Genomic DNA, 17988 nt, shown 5'->3' with positions numbered 1-17988 from the left:
AGCAATACAGGCCTTCTTAAGAAGCAAGAAAAGTCTCAAATACATGACTTAACCTTACACCTAAAGGAGCTGGAAAAAGAACAGCAAAAAAAGCCTAAGACCAGCCCAAGAAGGGAAACTAATTAAGATTAAAGCAGAAATAAATTATATACAAATAAAAAAAAATAGAACAGATCAATGAAACTAACAGCTGGTTCTTTGACAGAATTAACAAAATTGATAAACCCTTAGCCAGACTTATCGAAAAGAAAAGAGAAAGGATCCAAATAAATAAAATCACAAATGAAAGAAGAGAGATCACATCTAACACCTTATAAGAAGATGTAGAAAATTTGAACAGACCTATAACCAGCAAAGAAATTGAATCAAACAATAATAAAAAAACTGCTGTCAAACGAGAGTCCAGTCCCCAATGGCTTCCCATGGAATTCTATCATACATTTAAAGAAGAACTAATACCTATATTTCTGAAGCTGTTCCAGAAAAACAGAAATGAAAACTTCCAAATTCTTCTACAAGGCCAACATTACCTTGATTCCAAAACCAGACAAAGACCCCACTAAAAAGAATTACAAACCAATATCCCTGATGAATATGAATGCAAAAATTCTCCACAAGATACTAGCTAATTGAATCCAACATTACATTAAGAGGATTATTCACCATGATTAAGTGAGATTTATTCCTGGGCTGCAGGAGTGGTTCAATACTTGCAATCTACATGATACACCACACTAATAAAAGAAAGGATAAAAAACCATATGATCTCCCAACTGTTGCTTAAGAAGCATTTGACAAAATACAGCATCCTTATTTGCAAAAAGACCCTCAAGAAAGTAGGGATAGAAAAAGCATACATCAACATCATAGAGACTATAAATGAAAGACCCACAGCTCATCATCCCCAATGGGAAAAACTGTGAGCTTTTCCCCTAAAGTCAAGAACGTAACAGGGATGTCCACTCTCACCACCATTGTTCAACTTAGTACTGGAAGTCCTAGCCTCAGCAATCAGACAACAAAAAGAATAAAAGGTATCCAAATTGGCAAGGAAAAAGTCAAACAAACTCTTTGCAGATGACATAATACTCTATGCAGAAAACCCAAAAGACCTCACCAAAAAAATTGCTAGAACTGACACAGGAATTCAGCTAAGTCTCAGGATATAAAATTAACGTATAGAAAATCTGTTGCATTTCTATACATCATTAATGAAGCCACAGAAAGAGAAATCAATGAATCAATCCCATTTACAATTACACCAAGAACTGTAAGATACCTAGGAATAAACCTAACCAAAGAGGTAAAAGATCTGCATGTTGAAAACTATAGAACACTTATGAAAGAAATTGAAGATCACACAAAGAAATAAATGCTCATGGATTGGAAGTGCAAATAAAAACGTTTATACTACCGAAAGCAATCTATACATTCAATGCAATCCTGATCAAAATAACACCAGCATTTTTCACAGAACTAGAACAAACAATCCTAAAATTTGTATGGAACCAGAAAAGATGCTGAAGAGCCAAAGTCGTGTTGAAAAAGAAAACCAAAGCTGGAGGCATCACAATTCTGGACTTCAAGCTGTATTACAAGGCTATAATCATCAAAACAGTATGGTGCTGGCACAAAAACAGACAAATAGATCAAAGCGACAGAACAGAGAACCCAGAAATGGACCCACAACTATATGGTCAACTAATCTTTGACAAAGCAGGAAAGATATTCAATGGAAAAAAAGCCTCTTCAACAAACAGTGTTGAGAAAACTGGACAGCAATATGCAGAACAAAACGGGGCCACCTTCTTACACTATATACAAAAATAAATTCAAAATGGATGAAAGACCAAAATGTAAGACAGGAAAGCATCAAAATCCTAAGGAGAAAATAGGCAGTAACTTCTTTGACCTTGGCCATAGCAATTTCTTATCAGACACATCTCCAGAGGCAAGGGAAACAAAGCAAAAATGAACTCAGACATCAAAGAGAACAAAATCCTGCCATTTGCAACAATGTGGGTAGAAACTAGAGGGTATTATGCTAAGCAAAATAAGTCAGTCAGAGAAAGTTACATATTTGATTTTACTCATATGTGAAATTTAAGAAACAAAACAGATGAACGTATAGGAAGGGAAGGAAAAAATAAAATAAGATAAAAACAGAGAGGGAGGCAAACCATAAGAGACTCTTAACTATAGAGAAAAAAGTGAGTGTTGCTGGAGGGGAGGGCATTGGGGATGGGCTAAATGGGTGATGGGCATTAAGGAGGGCACTCGGGATAAGCACTGGACATTTTATGTAAGTGATGAATCACTAAATTCTACACTTGAAACCAATACTGCACTCTATGTTAGCTAACTTGAATTTAAATCTCAAAAAATGTCAAGGTCATAAAGACAATGAAAGGCTGTGGAATGTTCTAGGTTAAAAGACCTTTAAAGAGACATGATAGGGTGCTTGGGTGGCTCAGTCAGTTAGGTGTCTGACTTTGGCTGAGGTCATGATCTCAGGGTCCTGGGATTGAGCCCCAAGTTGGGCTTCCTGCTCAGCAGGGAGTCTGCTTGTCCCTTTTCCTCTGCCCCTCCCCATGCTCATGCTCTCTCTTTTTCTCAAAAAAATAAATAAAATCTTTTAAAAAATAAAAATGAAAACTCAGTGCAACATCTCAGTTTAGATGTAATTTCACACTCCAGGGGAAAATATTGTAAAGGATGTTTAGTCAACTAAAAATACTGGAATATGAATGTCAGACAAAAGTATAGTATTAACATTACATTTAGTAATAACTGTACTGTGGTTTTATATAAAGAGAATATCTGTAAGTTGTTAGGTGCAAAGAACCATGATGTATGGAACTTATCCTCAAGTGATTCAGAAAAAAAATATATAGATAGCTAGATAGAGCTCAGTAAAGGGGTTTAAGACTAGCAAGACAAATATGGGTACAATACTCTTTAGAGTAATTTTATTTTTTCAATTTTTTATAAATTAAAAATTACTTCCAAACAAGAGGATAAAAATAATTCATTTTTAAAAGAATATGCAATAATTTGATTAAACTGGTAATTCTAGATTGGCTTAATATTGTTTTAATTTTGTACATTCTTTTCTTCCTCTGGGAGTCAATATTTTAAAATTATTTAAAGATTATTCGCAGAGAATCTGTGAGCATAAATGTGTTTATTAGCAAAGTATTGAGTTAGAGGTTATTTGAATCACTCTGCAATGAGATTTGACTTTTCTGATTGTCTGCTTCTACTAAGGCCTCAAGGCAGAAAACAAAAAATTTCATATACCCACTAATCTAAAAAGAGTTTATGGACAATGAGATACCACTATACACCTACTGGAAAACTAAAACTTAAAAAATAGAGATAATATCAAATGCTGGTGAGAATGTAGAGAAATTAGATGTAAACTTGTACAGCCAGTCTAGAAAATAGCTTGGTAGTTTCTTTAAAATATGGCTCGTTTTAGAAATCTATGGATTCCCTAAATTAGATGGTGCATCATTGCAATCCAAGGATTCTTACTTCACTAAATAGCCCATTCTACTTTCTTTTTTACCAGCTTGCGCTAGCCTGGTGCCAATCAATGACACAGTTGTTAAACAGTGGTAAATATTAATATTACTAATTTCACAGAGAATCCTATTTATAATTAACAGGGTCATAAAAGTGATGGCCATGATTGAAGTGTGTATAATTTGGAAAATCACTTGAATCATTAGCTATTATTCCTCTCAAAAAACTATCCCTTCTGTAACTGCTCCTTACACTGACCATCCCTGAAGCTGTTGGCCAGAACCCAGTAGATTATTTATCCAAGAAGAGGGGTGTTGGTGTTTCCTTCTTAATTAACCTGGTAAGATGACTCGCTGTTGGAAAAACTTTGTAGTGTCACTGAAAAATCTAGACTTTTCCCAAATTCATGAAGATTCCTATAGCTCTTAGCTATAGGAACATAAAGAACACAGCACTTCCTGATACACATTCTTGTCAAAAACATATGAAACATTTACAAATATTATCTATGTTCTAGGCCATAAGACAAGCCTCAATAAATACCAAGAGAATGATATTATATAAACATTTACAGATTCTTGCAAAGCTATAATTCAGAGGAAAAACAAGCTAATCACCCCTATCAGTAATAGGTAGCACTAGATCTTATGATGATCAGTTTAATCTTCACCTTTGAGAGTTTTGGTTTGGTTTGGTTTTTTAGTTACTGTATCTGATCTTATTTTTGAGATGTTTAAAAAATCATTTTGTTCAAAAAACACAAAGGTAGTTTAAGTGTTGAAAGTGCTTATAAAAAGAGGTGTATAATAAAAACAGTAAGGAAAATAATTTTTAATAATTACTTTTAAATAATTCTAAATTTATAGAAAAGTTGCTATAATAAAAAGCATTCCTATATCTCCTTCTCCCATACTCTCCCCAACTATATCATTTCATTTTCTTCACTGTCACACACACACACTTTTGTCATTATTAGTCTTTTTCTGAACCACTTAAGAGCAATCTAAAGATGTGATGCCCCATCATTCTTAAACATCCTTGCGGTTATTTCCCCCAAACGAAAGGCGAAAGGCTATTCTCTTAAATAATCAGCACACAAACCTCCAGATCAGGAAATTAATGTTGGTACAACACTACCATCCAACTCACAGACCAGATTCAAATGTCTTCAACTGCCCCAACATGTGTTTATTCATTTAGAACCAGAATGCCCTCCAGGGATGTATGTTGCATTTGGTTGTCCTGTCTCTTCAGATTCCTTCAGTCTGGAACAGTTTCTCTATTTTACCTGTTTTCCATATCCTTGACAGTATTCTGTAGGATGACCTTTCACTCAGATCCATCTGATGTTTCTGCATGGCCAGCCTCAAATCACTTAATCTTTGCAAAAATACAGAAATACCACAAATCTTTGCATAAAATGATTCTGTGCACATGAAGAATACACAATGTAGACCCATCTCACCACTGATAACTAACTTTGAAGCAAAGAGCCAGTTTGTTTCCTGCTTTAGAAGACAGAAATAATGTCTTCCTTCAGAGCAAGAGCAGGCATGCTCCCTGTCCATTAAAAAAGACTTAGACCTCTAAACTCAAGATTTCCTCTCTAAGCAACACACAGTAATCACTTGGTCCTCTCACATTTTTGTAAGAGAATAGAGGTTCCTGGAACTGACAATTTATGGTAACTCTTGTTACTTGCTATGAGTCATAAACTGTCCTTTGTCTCTGACCCAGGTATTTCATGTTTTCTGTAATTATCTATGAAATGTGGCAGTCTCTTATTACCTTACCGGTAGGTAAAATCTCAGATACATCACAATTCTTGACAACGTGATCTGGCCTCATAACCTCTCTGACCTCTCTTTCCACTTTTTTTTTTTTTGCCCCTCCAGTCACATTGCCCTTCTTCCTGGACCTTGTTCATGGAAAGAAACTTCCCACCTCATGGGCCTTGCATTCACCTTTGTGAATGGTCATTTATTCACTTCTGTGGGGTCTTAATTCAAATATATCATTTTCCTTGACTCTACATGCACACACCTAGATATTTCTCTTTAGGACATATCAACATCTAACATATCATACCACTACACACCATTTTAGGCTAAAATCCAAAACACTGACAACTCCAAATGCTGACCAGGGTGTAGAGCAGCAGGAGCTCTTTTTCATTGCTGATGGGAATGCGAAATGGTATAGCCACTTTGGAAGAGAATTGGACAATTGGAAAGATGTTTAGGACATCTTGCTTCTTAATTGCCAAAACTAGGAAGCAACCAGGATATCTTTCAGTAGATAAATGAATAAATTAGCCGTGGTACATCCATCCAATGGTCTATTAATCAACACTAAAAGAAATGAGCTATGAAGAAATGAGACATGAATACATGGAGGAACCTTAAAATGCATTTTACTAACTGAAGAAAAGCCAAACTAAAAGAGCTACATGCTATATGATTCCAACTATATGACATACTGGAAAAGGCAAAACTATGAAGACAGTAAAAATATTGGTGATTACCAAGGTTTGGGGAGGAAAAAGGAAGGACAAATGGGTGAGGCACAGAGGACTTTTAGGAGAGTAAAACTATTCTGTATGATACTGCAATGGTAGATACGTGTCATTATACATTTGTCACAATCCATAGAATGTACAATGAAAATTACCCTTAATGTAAGCCATGGACTTTGGATAATGATATGTCAATATAGGTTCATCAATTGTACACTGTACAACTCCATAGCAGAATGTTGATAGTGAAAAGGTTATATATATATATATATATATATATATATATATATATATATATAGAGAGAGAGAGAGAGAGAGAGAGAGAGAGAGAGAGAGAGTTAGGGGTAGGGAAGTATATGGAAACAACTATACTTTCTGCTCAGTTTTCCTGTAAATCTAAAACTTCTCTAAGGATTTTTTTTAAGATTTTATTTATTTATTCATGAGAGACCCAGAGAGAGAGGGGCAGAGACAGAGGCAGAGGGAGAAGCAGGCTCCCAGCAGGGAGCCCAGGATCAGGACCTGAGCCAAAGGCAGACGCTCAACCACTGAGCAACCTAGGCCCCCTAAAGATAATTTATTTTTTAAAATACTGTGTGTTTAGAAGAAGCAATAGGCAAAATATGCTAACATCAGAGTCTCATTAAGATAGATTGTTGAGTGAAAAAAGTAAGTACCTTACTTTTTAAAAGATTTATTTATTTGAGAGAGAATTAAAACACAAGTTCAAGCAGGGGGAAGGGCAGAAGGAGAGGGAGAAAAAGAATCTGTCTCCTCACTGAGCATGGAGCTTGATGAAAAGGGCTTGATCTCATGACCCTGTGATTATGACTTGAGCCAAAACCAAGAGTCAGACATTTAACTGACTGAGCCATCCACATGTCCCGAAAGTAAATGTATTATGCATAGTTTGTATATAATATGGTTTCTTTTATGTGAAATAAACCAAGTACTAGATATACACACACATCAAGTAACATACACATCAGAAAGTATATACACACACATCAGAAAGTAAAGTCTGGCTACATGTTCAATAAAGTGCTAACAATGGTTAGAGGAGACCGAACAATGGAATTTCATTGTTTTACTTTACTTTCTTCCATACTGTTTAAATGTCTTATAATGAATACCATAGTTCAATGTATTTAGCGAGGAGCAACTCTTGGAAGATAAGGTAAATCCGTAAATGATAAAATTATTTAACTTTACTGGTACTTATGAGCAATACTAGTTTTTTTTAACTCATGTTTTTGTTTTGTTAGCTTTATCTATAAGTGATCCATCTTTCAGAAGCCATGAATTATCCTGGATGTCTTTTGCTTCCTTCCGTATTCGAAAAAACACACATATTCAATTGCAGTTTCAGCCACTTTCCGAAGATGGCATCTTATTTTATGTTGCACAACACTTAAAAGCACAATCAGGTAAAGTTGGTAGCATGTTTGTGGGGGGGAACATCCTAATGAATTCCCAATAGTCTGTTAAGTAATGTATAATGAAGTATTTTTATTTTTTTAAGTCACCTAGCCTATAAAATATGTAAATGTTTGATACTTGTATGTTCTGTTATCAAAGTGTATGTTAATGAACTGACTCTCTAAGTATAAATTTTAATAAAATAGCAAGAGTTGTGTTAGAATTAAAATTAGCAAAATCCAAATATAGTACATTTCAACTGTATAACAATCCCATCAGAAAAGATGTTGAAGCTGAGCATAATAGTCCTATGTCAAAAGGAACAAAATATGTATATAAAACATAAAGGAAGGCATGATTGATATATTTCCGTAAATCTGTCCACATTTATAGCTCCAAAACTTTTAAGTTATTTTGTTATCTAAATACTAAACCTAGGATTCACATTCCAAAATAAGTTTTAAAAATATTTTTTAACTATAAAAGTAGCACAATTATCGCAAAACAATACGGAATAAAAATATCTGTGTAGTATGCTGCAGTTTTAAAAACGTTGAGTTTTTATTACTTTACTGTTGATTTCCATTTTCATGTATATTTTCCAGAATTTTGACAAAGACATTTGCATTTACAGTTACATTCCTATTGCAAAATATTTATAAATTTTGTGTTTGGCTTTTCTTTCATCTTGTTTCTCAGAAAATGAAATTTTAGTATTGGGAAATAATTAAACCAGTTTATTCTATTTTCTGTAGTCAACACAAATGGTACCCTGATTTTCATAAACTATTTAAGGTAGCTCTTATGAATGTGTCTTAATATGCTGCTAAATGATTAAACTATCAGAGAATTAGACTCAAGTGTTTCCATCTCAGTGCACTGGTGAAATACCTTCAAAATAATTTCAAGGAGAAAAGATAAATTCAAAGAAAAAAATTAACATGATTGTACTGCAAAATATACGTTAGGAGAGATCTTTTTCCTGAGATTTGATATTTCATTTTAAATTCATGATTAAATCTCCCTGTGAAAATGCCAAATGAAAAAAATTGTACACAAATGGAAAATTTCTACTTACAAATCAAGAGACATTAAAAGACAATCAGCTGTAGTTATGCTGCTCATTAAAAAACTCAGAATTAACCTTTGTGTGATAAGGGTATAAAATCAAGATAGATTTGGAACTGTGCTGGCAAAGAATGTTGTACTGTAGTTTTCTAACTAGTACACTAGATATGTATTTATGTTTACATATGTAAAAAATTCATACACATTAACACATAGAGGCAGCCAAGGGCATATTTTCTTAAACCTGTTATTAAATGGCACTGTATTTCAATTTATGTCAGTCAAGAGTTTTCTTTTTTCTGCCTTAAACACTTTAGAACGAGATAATGGATTAGTTTCAAGTCATGGTTGATGCTGCATTTGACACTTATATAAGGAAATCATGAAAACTTTAAAATGTTAAAAATCAACTTTACATTCTCTTAGATTAACCTAAAGGTATTTATCAGATGAAAAGCATAGACTTACTTATTAGTGTTCAATTAGTATAATGAAGTGGCAAAGTATGTTTCATTTATTTATGGTTGCATAAAATACAAGTGATATTCTCATACTTTGTGCCATCTCTAAGAGTTATGTCTGCTGTAAACATTAATTAAGCCTTCTAGCTAATTCTCTGCTAAGTGGAGCTTTTGGTAAAAATGCCCACTTAATACACAATGTAAAAAACAAATTTAGATATCAGCAACCAACTAGATTATCATATGTAAAAAAACAAATTTTCAATGAACAAAGTATCTCTTTTTGGAGGTTAATAATTTTAATAATTTCAAATAATATAAAATTTAAAACAAAATGATAATTTCAAAATTATCCTCATTGATTTTAGATATTTGATGTTTGGAAAGAGATTTTTAAAGAAATAAGCCCTCAGGTCCTATTTATCCATTGCTGTTTACTGTTTAAGTATTTCATACCTTAAAGTGAGTGTTCTGCTACGTAAAAGTTATCAATGCACAAATTCATCACAGCCTGAATTCCTCTTGATAGTTATAATCCTCACAAATATGTTTTTAAAAAGCCTAGACATCCACAATGTAATGTTAAAGCATATTCAAACAAACAATAGAAGATAAATGTAGGGAGCTAAAAGTATATAAAATTTCCCTACTGTACTTCTATAGTCCCTTCACAAATGTTAGGTCCTAAAACATTGCTTTGATGCATGGCAATGGCAGCACAGATGAGGAAGGAAGGGCCCTAGACATGGTTAAAAGGGCACTAAATAGCCAAGGTGAATTCATTTATGAGCTTTATTCCATTTATGAGCTCAAGTTTCTTAGGACTGTCCACTAGTACTCAACTTCTAACATAAACTTACCCTAATGCCAATCTGTATTCATATCCCATGACTACAGCCATGACCCATATTCTAGTCAACTAAAATAAAAGGTTTGCTTGACAAAATCTGCTAATACAGATACAAGAGCAATTTTAGGTTCCAGGGACACAGAAGGGGAAAAGAAAAACACCTTTTTTGGGGGGGGGGGTCAGTTCTTCACAAGACAAGAACATACCAGCAACGCTGTGTTAAAATAAGCCTTCCCTGGCAAGAGCTGCTCTCTTTGCTCTTAGTTGGCAACTTGACCAGTGATACTATAGATCACAGCTTTAGCTTTCCTAATCATTTTTTAGATAATTTTTATTCCAGTGTAGCTCTTCACTGTACCAGTTTACTAAAGGACACTCTATGACACAAGTAGCAAGAGAAACTTCTTCCATAATCCTGTGAATTTGTGTCCATTACAGGTCACAAAGTATATTCAGAGTGGTATACATTTTAAAAACCTAGTATCAATTATGTTTCATTGTTCTGGCTTATTATGGTACAAAAAAATTTAGATAATCCAGTCCACATTTAATTTTCTTTTATATAATCTAAAAGTTTGCAAACGCCTCTCCATCTTATACTTAAAATACTATTCGTGTTAGAAAATATGTAAATGGAGTGAATTTCTTCCTCGTATTGGGAATTTTTTAAAACTTGCGTATCATTACAGGAAAAAGATGTTTTATTTCTTGCTTTTTAGCTTCAAGCTAGTATTTGAGAAATACTCTGAGTCATTTCACCCCACAACTATACAAAGGTGATTTCTTAATTCCACCATTGTTTATTTAGCATCTTACTATGTGCCAGGAGCTGTGCTAGGTGCCGGAGATAAACTGTTGGGCCAAATCACACACACACCCTGTTCTCATGAAGTTTTCAAGCTAGTGGACAAGGCAGCTATTAATCAAATAATCACAGATGTAATGACATTATATTCATTAGAAATTCTCTATGAGAAAAATGATTAAGAGAACCATACTTTGTGTGGGCTTAGTTTTCAAGTGGAAATCATAGGTGGATTATAGAACTCCTAGGTCTCCCAATCATCCTAGAATAACAGTCTGAAGTGGACCACAAGGATCAGTAGAAGAAAAGGACACTATTTTTGGGAGGAAGGTGTTGTAGTGTGGCACTGTCCAAGGAGAAAAGGAAGAGTAGCATGTGCCAAGAAATTTCCTTGGATAAGAAATTTTTTATTAGCTATTAAATGTGAGGGAGAAGGGAAAATGCTGTCTTGAGGAAGATATCTCCATGATTTGTTACGTAAACAACTTGGTAACTTCTTGAAATAGTCTTACGTTGAAGGGCTGCATTCTCTCCCTGGCATACAGAGTTGGATTTACTTTTCCTCTGAATGCCTCACTGCAACTTCATATACATGCTGGATCATATTTGTTCAGATTTGTTCACAGATGGCTATATAATTATAAAATGAGAGAAATATTGTGAAGAAGAGAAACATGGTACAATTAAAGTACTAATAGAAAAAAAATGACCAACTCTGAGGAATCAAGAACACGTTTCTGAGGAAGTGGCATTTAATTTCAGATCTGAAGGATACTAGGAGTTACCTAGATGAGGTGGAATGAAGTGTTCTGGAAAAAGAAAACAACATGCACAAAGGTGCTGAGGCAAGAAAAGGGCACTGTTGCTGGAATAGTGAGTGGAGGAAGAGGAGAAGAACACACTCCAGATAAAGCTAGAGAAAGGGGCTGGGAAACTGCAGAGACGTTAAGGATTTTAGGCTCTTATTTCAACATGCGTGGATGCTATTAAAGGGTAGTATAATGACCAGATCTCTTCATTTGAAAAGATCATTTTAGCCTCAGTATAGATTCTAAACTCAATTAGAAAGGAAGAGTGAGGAGACTCCAACAAAAGATCAAGCTAAAGATGACAGTAGAGCTAATGAAGGTGGCAGAGGCAGACAGAATCAGAAGGTTTACAGTGAACCAAAATGTTAAATCTGTTTCAGTAGACCAGTCTTTGATAGACTGGTTACTGTGAAACAAACAAACAAAAAAAAAATAATTATGGAACCAGGGATCACACCTAGATTTTTTGTTTGAAGAAGCGGAGGAGAAACGGATTCCCTTAGTTTGGAAAGATCAGAAGACGCCAAGTGTATGGAAGCAAGTTCACAGCCTGAGAATATGAACTTTACTTTGATGTTGGACGTGCCTTTTAAACACCCAAGGAGAGATCTCAACTAGGGATTTGTGTAGTTGTAGTCAGAACTTGATGCCAATGACAGGACTGAAACTTTGGAGAGCTTTTAATTCTCTTGCTTACTTCCTCAACTGCTGTTAAAAACAGAAATCAGCAGCTTGGAGTAAAACATCTATGTTACTTTTTTTTTAACCATTCATCCTTAACCTTATAAAATCATTAAAGGAAAACCTCACTTTAACTTAGTACCACAAGACATTCATTGTGGAATATTTACATTTACATTGTGAAATATTTACAACTAGGAAAAATCACTTGTGGCCAATTCCTGAATAATACAGGATTTATGTATGAATATATACATCTATATTTTGATCTGTAAATGGCAACAAAATTCTCTTAACTTTATTTTGATCCGGACTGTTGCCTTTTTTCCCCCAAACCAAAACTTATTCAAATGGCCAAAAAGGGCAAGTTTTTTTAATGGAGCGACAATTTACTGTTACTAATTAACTGGTTTTCTTTCTCAACAGGGGATTTTTTATGTATCTCCCTAGTAAATGGTTTTGTTCAACTTCGCTACAATCTTGGTGACAGAACTATCATTCTAGAGACTCTCCAAAAAGTAACTACGAATGGAAGTACCTGGCATGTGATTAAAGCAGGAAGAGTTGGTGCAGAAGGCTACTTAGATCTGGATGGGATAAATGTAACAGAAAAAGCCAATGCTAAAATGAGCTCCCTGGACACAAATACTGACTTCTACATTGGAGGAGTGTCATCCTTAAATCTTGTAAATCCTATGTCAATAGCAAATGAACCTTCAGGTTTTCAGGGTTGTGTCCGAGAAGTTATCATAAATAATCAAGAATTACAGTTAACTGAATTAGGAGCAAAAGGAGGCTCAAATGTAGGTGACTGTGACGGGACACCCTGTGGGTATAATGTGTGCAGAAATGGTGGTGAATGTATAGTAAATGGCACAACTTTTTCTTGCAGATGTTTGCCACACTGGACTGGAAACACATGTGACCAGTCTGTGTATTGTTGGAATAACCTTTGTCTTCATCAATCTCTGTGTATACCTGATCAATTTTCTTACAGTTGCTTGTGTGCTTTGGGTTGGGTAGGAAAGTATTGTGAAAACAAAACTTCATTTTCAACTGCAAAATTTATGGGTAATTCTTATATAAAATACATCGATCCAGATTACAGAAGGAGAAACCTTCAGTTCACTACCGTATCCTTAAATTTCAGTACTACTGAAACAGAAGGCTTAATTGTATGGATAGGAAAAGCTCAAAATGAAGAAAATGATTTTCTGGCAATTGGTCTCCATAATCAGTCCTTGAAAATAGCAGTCAACTTAGGAGAAAGCATTTCTGTGCATATGACCTATAGCAACGGCACATTCCATTGTAATAAATGGCACCATGTAAGAGTAATTCAAAATCAGACTCTTATTAAGGCCTACCTAGATGACAATCTAATTCTCTCTGAGGATATTGACCCTCACAAAAAATTTGTTGCTCTGAACTATGATGGCATTAGTTATCTAGGGGGCTTTGAATATGGCCAAAAGTTAAATAAAGTGACTCATGAGATTTTTAAGAAAGATTTTGTTGGCAGAATTAAAGATGTATTTTTTCAGGATTCAAAAAAAATTGAGCTAATTAAATCCGAGGGATACAATGTTTTTAATGGAGATGAACAAAATTAATTATACCAACTAGTATTGATGACTTCAATATACAAAATATATGTGTAAATGTAGTTGTTTTGATAGCTATTTCTTTGGCACATTGTAGTCTAAATGCTAACACATCTTTTCTGTAAGTTTATAAAATGTAGCTAAAAATATGACTTTTGTTGTTTTTCCTACATCTAATGTATCTGTAAATACGTTGATTCCAAAGTTTTCACTCCATTAGCTCATTTAATGTTTACTCATCTGTGAATTGTTAAATAAAATTTAGGTGGAATAATTGACACAAAGAAAAATAAAATGAAATATAGCAAATTAACCATAGGAAAAATAAAAATTATATAAGAAAAAATATATAACCATTTTCTATTACATGGCTCAGCTGTAAATATGTGATTACAATAATGTGAAATTTAAATATGGAAACCAAAAGTTATTGCATGAATGTGGGAAGACAGAAAGTGGAGGAAAGGACAGTTGGCTGGTGACAGTTAAACACTTATCTTCTACAGTAAGACATTAATAAATACAGTTTTGTAATTTTTTTTAAGTATAGGTCACAAATATGAAGGCAAATATCCTAAGAAATGGCTAAAAGAATTGAAAATAGTTATCTCTGGAGAGAAGAGTAGTGCAAACTATCATTTTGTTTATGACTCTTATAGACTTGACTTTTTAAAGCATGTATTTATATAACTGATCAAATGTAAAAATTAAAGTTCATTTACACTTTTCAAGTCTATAGGTCTCAAAATTGGGCATAAAACAGGTTCTGAATAATGCTATTGAAGTTATTATACTATCTGTATCATTAAAAGCATTAACTTATGAAAATCCATTTTACCCAACCTCAAGTTATTGATATAACTGTGAATAGAATTTTCTCTCTCCACCCCACTCCACTGCTGCAGACTGGGAAGTAGTTATTGCTGCTGTGATTTAGCATTTTTAGCGTTTGTTACAATTTATAACCACTTGGCCACCAACAAAGCAAATGACACCACCACTAACCCAATGCACTAATAGGTAGGACTCTGCGGAGAAAAAAAAATCATCTTGTTAATAAGCAACTGGTGAAATTTGAAAGGAAAAATATATAATCATTAAATGGAGATGAGAATTTATAAATAAAAGGATTGGTGCATGGTTAACTTCTCAATGCTTTAAGCAAAATCTGCCTGTGCAGGTTCCAGTCTATACAAAGAAACCAGGTAAGCAATTTATCATTTGAGGGATTTTAGATTGGGGAGATAGGCTTGTTTTTGCCACATCATTGCAATCAGAAAGCTACACAGATGGGGCAGCCTCAATGGCTCAGCGGTTTAGCACTGCCTCTGGCCAAGGGCGTGATCCTGGAGACCTGGGATTGAGTCCCATGTCGGGCTCCCTGCATGGAGCCTGCTTCTCCCTCTGCCTCTCTTTCTGTGTGTCTCATGAATACATAAATAAAATCTTAAAAAAAAAAAAAAAAAGGAAAGGAATGCTACAGATGCTCTTGGAGGGCCCCAGAACTAAAGTAGAGCTTTGGCACCATTCAGCGAACACAAATTGCCCCCAGGTATATTAACAAAGCAAGGGGCACCTGGGTGGCTCAGTGGTTGAGTGTGGGGTCAGATCAAGATCCCGGGGTCCTGGAATGAGACCCACATCAGGCTCCCTGTGGGGAGTCTGCTTCTCCCACTGTCTCTGTGTGTATCTCATGAATAAAATCTTTAAAAAAGCAAAATATAAAACTTCCAAATGTCTGTATATAGACTCAAAGTTTTTTTTTTTTAACAGAAACCATGCAAGAAAACATTGTCCAATACTCGCTGAAAAACTGACCTAAATTTATTTTGGTCCATACCTTTTAGTTTTGGTAATACTAAGATCAAAATAAGTGCTCTTAAATAATTTTGATGGATGATAATTATATCTAACTTTAAAGATACACATTTTATGTATAAAGTTAAGAAAACCTTCTAAGGTTACCAAAGCTTCAGTGAACCACACACACATAGCCCATCACAGTAGCCAGCCACATGTTCTCTCTCAATAAATGTAGAGTGCCTATCTTTAAAGCAGCGCTTCTCAAAGTGTAAAACAAGGATCTCTGAAAGCCTATAAATCTTCTGGGGATCCAAAGAATACTACTTCTCTCAAAATTATTCCATGTGAAGTCAAATTTTCTTCATGTATTTCAAACAAAATGACATACTGCAGAACACTGAATGCAGAAGATTAAGAGAATCCAGCTGTCTTTAAGTCAGACTTTGGAGAGGAGCAAAAAATGAAATCAATGGCATTTAGTGTTATTTTTCATACAAATGTTATATTAACATGATAGGACTATTGTTAAATGTTTTTAAAATTATAACATTTAATTTCTAAAATGCTAAATGATAGAACCCATATTTAGGGTTCTCAGTAATTTTCCAGAGTAAAGTGATCCTGAAACCAAAGTTTGAGAATGCCTTAAAGCTGTTTATCAGCTGCAATTTTACATTAAGACATAACCACCTGCCTTCTACACTATACTGCAAGCTCCAAGAGATTGGAGGCTAATGGTACTGCTCACCGATGAATTCTAAGAATCTAGCACAAAGTAGAATAGGCACAAAATAAATAAGAACTGCTACCCAGCAATTTCCTCTAAGTCAAAATGACTTAATGAAAAGATTCCTTTTAAAGAAGCTGCTGCAAAAAAATCATTAACCTTGTGGGGAAAGTATCCTCTTTTAAATGGGGAATATTTTAAAAATACAGCTTGGGTAGATATATCCATACACACGGAGTTATTTCACAGAAAAAGTTTTTCACAGAAAAATAAGTATTTGGGGGTATTCGTAGTCATACTTTCCTTAAGTACGTATGTTGGGAGTCTCTCCCAATGACTGTTCTGCCTCTATTAGACTCATGTTTTCAAGACACTTCCAGAAAAGGAATACACTCCTCTGACACCTTGATCTCAACTTGCTGAGATCTGCTTTAGACTTCTGATCTACAGAAATGTACAATGAATTTGTGTGGTTTTAAGCCACTGTTTTGAATGATTTGTCACAGCAGCAATAGAAGATAAAAGAGGGCTTGAGAATTAGGATTTGAAATGAATGTAAACTTTGCAAATCTATGCAAGGGAGACTACAGGTTTTTGTGTCTTCCTGCTCATTCTGAGGAGCTGCATTGTCCAATAAAGGATTTCAAGACAGGTTGGTGAAACAGAGGAGAGGCTATGAAAGGCCTATATAGTAACCAGGCTTTTGTCTCTCTCTCCTGTTCTCAATTCTCATACAACTGACATGCATATGGACTTTGGAGAAAAACAGAACTGAGCTAGAATTCATTTCTGACAATAGCAGTCTAACCTTAAGCAAGTTTTAAAAGTTTTCTAAGTACAAGTTTCCTTTAAGGTGAGTCTTCACCTTTTAGGCTGACCACGGGTTATATAAAGCACCCCACACAGGATCTGACATACAGAGGGTTCACAGAGGATTACAAGAGGTGCATTTTTAAAATACTGAGACACTGCGGTACATTTAACTTAGTAACGTAATGTATAAACTGTCTTAAGATGGTTCTAAATTGTAAAAAGCATCAAACCATTTATACAGAGCAAGTTTTCCTTTAGACAGGAGAAACAAAGATGTACTTCATTTAACTCATCTTTATGTAAGGCTAGCTGTAGGTGAGACTTAAAGACTGAGAATAGCTTTGGATCTACTTCTCACTGAAAACTTTTCTTTTTCCCCTCTTTCCTCACAAGTTAAAACATTACTCCATACACCTATACTTCCCCTACTCTCTACAATATTTCAGTCAACCAGGAGGTTGAGAGACTTGGTTCTAACGCTTAGCCCTATAATCTCAGGAGATGGCCACTACTAATATGGGCCTCTATGGAATGGATCATGTTCCAATGAGGTATGAAGAAAGAACTTTAATCATCACAATATACACAAGAAACTACAGACTAAAAAGTATCAAAAACTAACTTAAAGGCTTTCTTCCACTGGTTAGACCATTCTTCTTTAGTTATAAAAATAAAAAATAAAATTCAAAAAACCCAGTGTCTGCTCTACCCCACAACCAGATAAATCAGAGAAAGCAGACTTACTACATACTTGAAATAAATATGCTAACTTTTTGAAGTGGGTTTTTGTTGTTTTCAGTAAAACCCTGAAAACAATTTCATCAAAATGGTGCAAAAGATTAGTGACCTTGGGTTTTGTTTGCAAACATACTAGTTTTCTAACAAGTTAATTTCCAAAAGAAAAG

At 34.5% G+C, this 17988-nt stretch overlaps 1 protein-coding gene across 1 annotated transcript in view; it reads left to right on the top strand.

Annotated features, from left to right (window-relative positions):
* The window catches only part of EYS (eyes shut homolog), a 1522493-nt gene extending 1507293 nt beyond the window's left edge, over positions 1 to 15200 (top strand). The window contains exons 39-40 of the mRNA XM_025419151.3: positions 7309 to 7470; positions 12563 to 15200. Coding sequence (XP_025274936.3) covers positions 7309 to 7470; positions 12563 to 13749 — 1349 coding nt within the window. The 3' untranslated portion in view covers positions 13750 to 15200. The remainder of the gene's footprint in view (positions 1 to 7308; positions 7471 to 12562) is intronic.
* Positions 15201 to 17988: the final 2788 nt, after the last annotated feature.

This window comes from Canis lupus, chromosome 12, assembly GCF_003254725.2.
Source record: "Canis lupus dingo isolate Sandy chromosome 12, ASM325472v2, whole genome shotgun sequence".
NCBI classification, from domain to species: Eukaryota; Metazoa; Chordata; class Mammalia; order Carnivora; family Canidae; genus Canis; species Canis lupus.
Note: the sequence above shows the minus strand (reverse complement) of the source record. Positions and strands in the feature narration are given on the sequence as shown.